Source organism: Cherax quadricarinatus, chromosome 79 (genome assembly GCF_038502225.1).
Source record: "Cherax quadricarinatus isolate ZL_2023a chromosome 79, ASM3850222v1, whole genome shotgun sequence".
NCBI lineage: Eukaryota > Metazoa > Arthropoda > Malacostraca > Decapoda > Parastacidae > Cherax > Cherax quadricarinatus.
The window spans coordinates 6,358,827-6,368,421 of record NC_091370.1 but is presented as its reverse complement, the minus strand read 5'-3'; the positions used below and the strand labels follow the sequence as shown (position 1 = coordinate 6,368,421).

General features: G+C 43.9%; 1 protein-coding gene across 1 annotated transcript in view; it reads left to right on the top strand.

Annotated features, from left to right (window-relative positions):
• The window catches only part of LOC128702769 (G-protein coupled receptor GRL101), a 208,386-nt gene that overhangs the window by 188,506 nt on the left and 10,285 nt on the right, over positions 1 to 9,595 (top strand). Inside the window, exons 24-26 of the mRNA XM_070101807.1 lie at positions 2,134 to 2,225; positions 4,522 to 4,739; positions 7,381 to 7,549. Of these exons, the coding sequence (XP_069957908.1) occupies positions 2,134 to 2,225; positions 4,522 to 4,739; positions 7,381 to 7,549 (479 nt within the window). The remainder of the gene's footprint in view (positions 1 to 2,133; positions 2,226 to 4,521; positions 4,740 to 7,380; positions 7,550 to 9,595) is intronic.

Genomic DNA, 9,595 nt, shown 5'->3' with positions numbered 1-9,595 from the left:
AACAGTGCACATATAGCCCTCACATAGAGGGGAGCTTACAACAGTATTGTGCCTTTTTGTTATTTATAAACGCTAAACCCTCACAGGTCATACAGTGCTGCAGTGATATATATGGAGTCCTGGTGTAGGTTAGTGGACGTTGGGGTAGCAGATTGGGAAATAGAAATCGAAGTTGGTGTAAATGAATAGTTTCTATCAGAAAGGAGCCCATCATGGTGTTGTCAGTGTCTAACGTGTATTTAGCATGATCTCTGATATATAGGGTAGTGTATTAATGTGTCAGTGACAGTGTAACCTGACACATTTTCCAGAGACGTGTCTAGCGTCTCTCCACGAGGTATCCGTGAGTGAATCGTGTGTGTCCGATTCGTGTGCGAGAATAGTGTTCCCACACGCCACAACTTTGGAAAGATGACCAAGTACCTAAATGCTCTTTAATGAAGAATAATTTATCAAGTTTTAAGTTGGACAAACGCTGCTGCCAGTGATAACAAAGCTGTTGATAAGTTATTACAAAATTTTCCAAGAGATCCCGCTGCGGAAGCTTGGAGTGTCGTACATGAAGGAGAGAGCAACCGAGAATTCACGTTCATTACCCCAGAGGTGATAAGATAAGATTTCGTTCGGATTTTTAACCCCGGAGGGTTAGCCACCCAGGATAACCCAAGAAAGTCAGTGCGTCATCGAGGACTGTCTAACTTATTTCCATTGGGGTCCTTAATCTTGTCCCCCAGGATGCGACCCACACCAGTCGACTAACACCCAGGTACCTATTTGCTGCTAGGTGAACAGGACAACAGGTGTAAGGAAACGTGTCGAAATGTTTCCACCCGCCGGGAATCGAACCCGGGCCCTCCGTGTGTGAAGCGGGAGCTTTAGCCACCAGGCCACCGGGCCTGGTGTGTATGGTAGCACTTTTCTAGTAGGTGTTAATTTCTTTAGGTCAGTATGTATCTCATTGAAGGTCAGTACTTCTCTCGTGTTTAGTACTGGAGGTCAGTACAGGTCAGTACATTATTCTGTTCACTGAGAGGCGCTAACTGCGCAAGTCAGCGCGTACCTGGAGAATGAGCGGTAATCAGGATGTGTAGCACCAGTTCCTTGGATCAAGAGATCTGCACCAGCAGGAACACTATTACACAGCGGAACATCAATACATAGAACAATTACCCTAGTAGCAACATTAACTAAACAATTACGGTTGCAGTTATTGCTGTTATATCTGAGGGTCATCCAGTGCTTGGAGAATGCAAAGCAATCAGGTTTGATCCCAGGAATGGGAAGGTAGCCTCAATTACCAGTATCAAGATCCCTTTACTAGATTCAAGGCATCGACCTTGAAGGGAGGGGATGGGCCTGAACTGCACCTTGAAGCGCCAGTTAGTGGGCGACTGTCTCGTACCTGTCATATAATGCCATTAGATGAGATAGTTAACTAGTGTATGTCTGGTTATTACGGGACAGAGGATCGAGCCTTCAAGCTTAATTGTCCTCACTGCTCCATACACATTTATCACTGTAATTTATGATGTATAATTTATTCTAAAGCTTTATTACGTATAATTTATTCTAAAGCTTTATTACTATCATCATTACATTATTATTTTAATGTTGAGAAGCGCCATAGCTTGACAGCGCCTGGCGAATGAGAGGCAGTCAGAGAAGGGTAGCTTCACTTCCTTGGATGAAGAGCCCTTCACCAATCTCAAGGCACCTTTCCCATGACTGACTTTCATTTGTTTGTTTAATAAGGTTTAAAGCTTGTCGACTACACGAGGGTCATTAATACCTAAAATAATGTCTGTGTATTGTCATATATACTAGCCAGTATATACGAGTTCTCTAGTATATACAGATCAAACTAGATATACTCAAAATATTGTATATACAGATTGCTGTTGTAAATAGTTCATTACCACTAACTTGCTTAGCTATCAAAACTGTGGCCCTTGACACCCTCTGAGAGAGTTTTAACTCCTGCGCACTGGGTAGGGAGTACGAGGTGCTTAATAAAACTTTACTACTAACTGAATCACGTATTGCTCAGAGTTTCAGCGAAGCGTAGTGCCAGTAACAGCTTGTTCTTCGTAGTTTATCTTTATAGCTGTACTGACAGACTTGTATTCTGTTCAGGAACTTTTACGGTCGTTCTGGTGTTTGTTTGGCCCTACACATCACACACCAGAAGCCCAGCGGCTGGGAGTACTCGGTCTTCGTATTCCTGGGTAAGTCACTTATTGTAAATTTTATTATTAATCATTATTATTTATTATTATGAGGGGTGAGAAAAGACAAACTGGTTTCCGAAAGTCACACTGCAATCCACCCCAGAGCCATTGTTGAGAAATAAAAATCACCAAATACAAGTAGTCGTGTAGGCGAGGATGAAATTAGAAGCTACACTGTAACAGACGAGAGACGTGAAGGGATAGAAAGAACAGACCATGTACAGGCAAGCAGTGAAGCAGGAACGACAACTCTTGAATGAGGAATATTGCGAACGGAAAGTGCACTTTCGTTGCATGACTCTTTAGAAAAAAAAAATAAGCAGAGTAATTGAAACAGTACAGAGCCAGAGAGAGAGGAACTCAGACTGTGTTATGCGTTTTGCATTGCAGTTAGCAAATACCTAGTGGCGGGAAACTTTGAGATCAACATTTTAAGCTCCCTGCGATTCCCCCTGCATCCTGATTTTTTCACTGAAATATCAGTTATTAATTACCAGTGAGGTGGCAGGTGGTGTGTATGGGCTAGTGAAGTTGGTAAATTGTGTGTGGTGGTAGCGGTAAATCATAAGGGATTTGTGTGCAACAATAGACAGTGTAGGGAAGATGGGAGGAGAGCGCAACTGTAAAGGTGATGTATTGTCAGAACTAACATTGCACGATATATTGTCAAACCTAACGTTATACGATATATTCGTGCATTTAATTAAAATTTAGCAATCATACTGATATTCCTGGTTTAATTTGGTGATTGTCAAGGTCTATTTCGGACGCTGCCTCTTAAATGCAAATATGACCTGGGTCGTGACAGCCAGTGGGTGGATGTAGAATATGGAGGAGAGAGAGAGAGAAACATTAGGAGCTGCCAAGATGATAAGAGGTGAAAGGTATGAGGTGTAAAGGTATGAGGTGTAAAGGTATGAGGTGTAAAGGTGGAAGAATGGGGCAGCTGTGAAAATAAACGAAATCAAATACGCACCCTGAGGCGGGGTCACCGCAGCTGCGACACGCGGTACATGTGCCCCCTTTGTGACTTGCCCAGTGCACTTGCTGGGTACCTAACGTTTGTAGCATGGTGGCGTAGTGGATTAAGGCGTCGAGAAATTTTCCTGTATTGCTTTTTTTTTTTTAAACCACTTATCTTAACCAGGTGCACAGCACCAGGATAGCACCTCCAGAAGTGACCCGACAAGGCTGAGCAAGACTAACTGATCAGGCAAGAGCACTAACTGTGCAACCATCATTAAGCTAATAATGGTGGAAAGCAAACATGTGAGAACAGGAGTTATACATTTTCAGTTGCCACCTAAAGTCAGTTGCACCTGAAGTCGGCTCTTGACAAGCCGGGCTGTGGCTCGTACGTCGGTTTACGTGCGGCCAGCAGTAATACACTGGTTGATCAGGCCCTGGTCCACCGCGAGGCCTGGTCACGGACCTGGCTGTGGGGGCGTTGACCCCAGAAACACCCTCCAGGTATACTCCAGGATCCGCAGGCAACTTCCAGTAGTACTTCCATCCTCAGAGATCTTACCAAACACACACCTGATGTCTCACCCGAGAACCATATGAGTCACGGGGGTATTTAGATTCGATGCGAAGAAATTTAAATGTATAATTTCACGGCTAAAGAGAACTTTTGTCATGGCAAAGGATCTATCTCTTGAACGGATATTAATTTGTATCAGTTACCTTGTTAATTCCTTTAGAGTGTGTGTGTGTGTGTGTGTGTGTGTGTGTGTGTGTGTGTGTGTGTGTGTGTGTGTGTGTGTCGGGGATTTTTTCTTATAGGTAGGACCCCTGTCATTGTGACAGGTTGTATTTGCCCGATTATCATTATTATATTATTATTGGGGGAAGCACTAAACCCATAGGAGTTTATTGCTTCCCCCTCATAATGGATGGGAGGTAATGTTGAATCCAAGGAAGCGACGGGTAGCTCCCAATTCCGTGGATCAAGAAAGGGCTCTGTATCTGCAAATAACGAACACACGTTCTTCATGCAAATCTCCAAACTTTTTGGTGTCCCCAAGTCTTTAGTTTCCATTATTTCGTAGCTGTAATAACCAGAGTCCACTTGCTAGCCTCACTTTACGTACCTATTCTGTAGTTTGTAAAGTTAAGATTGCCTTAAGTGGCCATAAATTACATTAAAAAATGGAATGGTGATCCCGATTAAACGTTTAAAAAAAACACTCTGAGGAAACATTTCGCCATGAGCGCCGAAATGATTCCTCAAATAAGTGTCCTAAACTGTAAACAAGTGTATTTTTTCCACATTACACTGTCTGCACCACAGTGTTGAACCTGGCGTCGTTCTCCGTGATCGCTGGGTCGTACTGGGGGATGTACCAGGCAGCTCGCTCCTCCAGCGCCGCCGTCAGGAGTGACCAGCAGGAGAGGGAGTCCAGCATGGCCACCAAGATGACTATTATAGTGGTGACTGATGCTGCTTGCTGGCTCCCTATCATCTTGTTAGGCCTAGTGTCCCTAGCAGGTGTTCCCATCCCTGCACAGGTGAGTGTTCCCATCCCTGCACAGGTGAGTGTTCCCATCCCTGCACAGGTGAGTGTTCCCATCCCTGCACAGGTGAGTGTTCCCATCCCTGCACAGGTGGGTGGCGCAGCATCGACTTCTCCAGGTGTCCACAATATCTCATTAACTTTTATCTTCTAAGAATCCTGGCCACAACCAGTTAAAAAAAAATGACGTAAAAACACAGATCTTTCACTTACAAATGAGTAAAATATTATGTGAAGAGTTCTTTCATTCCTTGTTATTAATACTTATTTTCTGGGTGCATTCCATGAGCAAATGTTCCAGTGTTTGTGGAAAAAACTTGACTTCACTGTCACGTCACAACTCTTCAAGGAAGTCACGACGATGCCGCTGGTGTGTAATTCAACTAATTGGCGCTACCTCCTTTTTTTTTCTCTAATTGAATGTAATTACTTCCTATTTCTCCGGTACTGTGTGACCCCCGTTAGGGGTTTAGCGTTCGCCCCCCTGATTTTGGATTACATTCCTAAACAACAGCCGTACCAATACGAGTCAGTGTGGAAAAACATTGGGCATGTTTTCTTACACCTGCTGCCCCTGTTTACCTACCAGTAAGTAGGTACCAGAGTGTCAGTCGACTGGTGTGGGTGGCATCCTGGGGGGTGGTAGTATACCTTAGATAGGGCTGGGCTTTGTGAGCTGAAGTAGGCTAACAGTTTTCAGCTTGTAAAATTGATTTATGGAAAAAAAATGTGGTTTAAATTGTATGGGTAGTGATTAAGCGAAGGCTTACAATTTGCAATATAGATGGTACAATAAGTTAGTGTATTAAAAATTTACTGCCAAGTGTGAGACATTTAGAGAGAACAGTGTACGTCGGGGCGCTCATGATGTCAGAAGTGATTTTATGTTGTTCTCTGATGTATAGGAAAATGATAATACAATCAACCGGTGTCGTACAGCACTGTGGTGAGGGATGTGCAAAAGTAGGAATGTGCGAAGGTTAGGGGTGTGCGTAGGTAGGGGATTTGAAGAGGTAATGGGTGAAGAGGTAAGGGAGTGACAAAGGTAGGAGGTGAAGAGGTAGGGATATGAGATGGCAGGAGTTCCTGATGGTAGGGGTAAGGGATGAAGGGGTGGGAGTGTGAGAAGATAAGGGACGGAGGTAAGGGGTTATACAAGAGTAAAATACAAATCAAAGTTGGTGCGATAGAACAGTTTCCGTTAAATATTCGGTGAGCATTTAAGAGCCACCTGGCACTCCTTGCAGAGAGGTGCCGGAAAGTGGAATTTGTGGGCTAATCATGTTTAACCGATTCATGAGCGCGTGCGCAGCGCAGCTTTCCTTTGTCTGTCAACATTGGGAAGATGGAGAGAAGCCCAGATCCGGTTTAATGAAAAAAAAGTTTCCTTTTCACTTAAACCAGTGCTATTGCCAGCTTTTTTTCTGGAGTCTTCGACTCCAGAAAAAGGTGTCCCTTGTAAGACACTGACAGCGTGAGCAACAGACCCAGGGGCCGCGTCTGTATGTTAGTGACAAAGTTAATAGAGAGAACTAGAACTCACGGGTAAGGACCCACAAGGAGAGGGGGCAAGTGAGGATAGATGAAGAATAGATGGGTTGCTTTAGTGACGTCGACAGGATCTGCTGCTTTTGTAATCACAGTAGCAAGGATGGTCGTGCCCTTACCTGCGAGTTATTTCTTTTACTGAGGCCTTTCCTCTCCCACACCTATTATTCACCAGTTAAAACCCCTTGTGGGTATTTATCCGAGAGCTGGTATGTATTTGCCTATTAATTTTTGCATTTTTTCCAGACTGCACACAGGTAGGTAGTGGTAGTTATGGTGGATATGTAAATAAGCCATCTAGGTCGCGTAGTTGTCTGTATGATGAGATGCACGTGCATTCTTGCTTGTTTATAAGCTAGGAAACTTGTCAGTGGTGCTGTTGTAGCCGTGGCGGCTCCTTGAAGCTCATTTCAAACGAACTCCACTAGCAGTCGGTAGACCACAAGTACACACATTTCTGAATGTCTGAGGACTGTGGGATGATACTTGTAGCTGCATAAAGTACAAAGATAACGAAGAGATGTAAAGTATTAGCTCGTCTGTAAAGAAATCGGAAGGAGGATCAGGAAATGTATGATGTGTATAGATCTCCTAGTTCGCACCTTGAATTGACACTGAATTCGGCGATGATGATGAATGTTGAAACAAGAATAAGAATAGGGAAATGACCGCTGTCATGTAGAGCATTTAATATTATCCAGTCAAATTCTAGTACGATCGATGAAGTGTAGATGAAAACATTTATACATTATGGGAACGGGTACAGGTTCACGGATCTCGATATATAAGAACACCAGTGTTTAATATAAGGAGATGGAGAGAACAGAGAAATTACTAACTGGTCACAATGTGACCTTCCCCAGAGTAAATGATAAGAGTTAAAACCTCATAATAAAACTTTTCAAATGTATGAATGAAATCAAAGATTGCATGTCAGTTACAGAAAAGGGGGCAGGCAAGGAAGATATATAAAGGTCGGAGTATCAGCTTTGAGAGCGGCTTTACGGTTGGAAATGGTATACAGATTTTCTTCAGTTAGGGAAACTTTAGCTCAGATTATAATTCCATTCTGTCTCTCCTGACTCAAGGTGTTTGCGTGGGTTGCAGTGTTTGTGCTGCCACTCAACGCTGCCGTCAACCCACTCCTGTATACACTCTCAACAGCGCCCTTCTTAGGCAAGGCCAGAGAGCGAGCAGTGAATGTACGTCACTCCTTCAAACGTTCAGTGCTGCGTCGCACTGCTTCCCCCACTACTGGTAAGTCTGAGTACAAGAACTGTATATTTATCTTCCCTCTAGAACCCTGGTAGGAATAATCCTCTATGCTAATTGCATATATTTCTGTCGCTGTGAGACAGAGAGAGGTATCACTTGCTGATAACCTTAGTCCCCTCAACATTTTTTGAATTTTAAATACCTAGAGTCCAAGGAGCTATAGCTCAACATCTTCAAGGGATCAAGGAGCTGCAGCTCAACACCCACAAGAGGCCAAGGAGCTGTAGCTCAACACCTTCAAGAAGCCAAGGAGCTGTAATTCAACTCCCTCAAGAATCCCAACTCTCAAGTCAAGTTTGAGGTCAGTGGGACAGGCATGGAAGATGGAATGCTAACCTTGGTTAACCATGTAAGGAAATCTATAGTCAAGAGTTCCTCGCTGTGGCTTCCGTGTTACTTGTATTGCTAGGGAGATGTGTGTGCCCTGGATAGTTGGTAAATTAAGCTTTTCCCGATAACTGCACGAGATGCATTGTGTGGGGGTTCTCACTGGGGAGGATGGTTATAGTTGTCTACGCTTACTGACTGATTTACAGCATTTTCCCTATTCTCTCAGTTTATCCTGGGATCAGGCTTTTCTCTTGAGTGCCTGGTTAACTAAGTTTGTTGCTCTTGGCTGTTTGCTGACCCGCATATTCATCACAGCCTGGTAGTGATCCACTTTCTTCTTGAAGACGTTTACACTTGTTGAAGCAGTATTTCTGATATCTGCTGGAAACTGATTGAATAGTCAAGGTCCATGGATGTTGATAGTGTTCTCTTATTGTTGCCATGGTTCCCTTGCTTTTCACTTAGTATATTTGACATTTCTTCTCCTGTCGCTCACTCCAGAACATTGTTATGCTAGAGTGTATTTTTAACACTAGACCCCCGTATATTTTTCACGAATAAATCACATCTCTCCTCCACTCAAGAGAGTACATATTAAGTTTTTTGAGAAATTCCCAGTACTTTAAATGCTTTATTAGCTCTCAGGTCCTAAATTTTCTCTGCATATGTTCCAGCTCTGATCTCTCTTCTGCCTTGGATGGCGCCATCAACACTAGAGATTTGATTAGTGTTATTATTTGCATTATTTCTCTTATTTTCAAGGTTTAGTAAGAACTTTGGAAACGAGAGAAATAATGTCCTCTGTTTTGTTGACGGTGTTCTATTTGATTTCATTAGTTCCATTCACTAACCGTTGGAATTTGTCACCACTGAACACTTGTTTTCTACTGCCCACTGGAAGACTTTCTTGAGGCTAGTGAAGGGCTCGTGATGTAAGGAACTGAACCAATACCTTCCTCTCCCCTCATTGCATACACGGACTAGGGAGCAACATGTGGCCGTTCACCGTCTACGACTTGGATTCTTGACCCCAACGCATATCGTCGAGCAACAAAGAAAGGGGCGGTGCGCCTACTGTGAGCAGCAGATGGCCGAGTCCCCACTTGTACACTACCTGCTGGACTGTCCCGCCACGACGCCCTTACTCGACTGCCTCCTATCACAACAGACTGTCGGACAGACCCAGGAGGACAGGGCAGCACGCCTTGTGTACCTTGTAGTTAAGAACCTGAGGATGTTGCTGCCGATCATCACCTGCCACCCACCGCCTCCATAAAAGCTTGATGACACTTCCCTTCCAACCCTATGGGGAGCCACTGCCAGGTCACCACATGGAGAATTACTATTGTAATAAAAAAAAGAAGCGCTAAACCACAAGGGCTATACAGTGCTGCAGGGCAGGGAAGGAAGCAAGGGTATCGGGTGGTGAAAGGGAGAGGGATGATTAGTAAGGTATGGAGAACAGAGAGGCAGTGGATAGTGCAGGGGTAGAGGGTAGCAAGAGATTGAGGTAGAAAAGGCTGAGGGGAGTGCTGAAGGTATCATCATCATCATCATCATCAGAGTTTGTGTAGTAAATTAGTTGTCAATGAGAGAGTCCGGATTAAAGGAGGGTCCATCAGCAAGAAGGGAAGATAGAGTAGTAGAGCGGAGACGACGACGGAGGTAAATTCTGCATGCTCGTTGATAGTGGGCAGT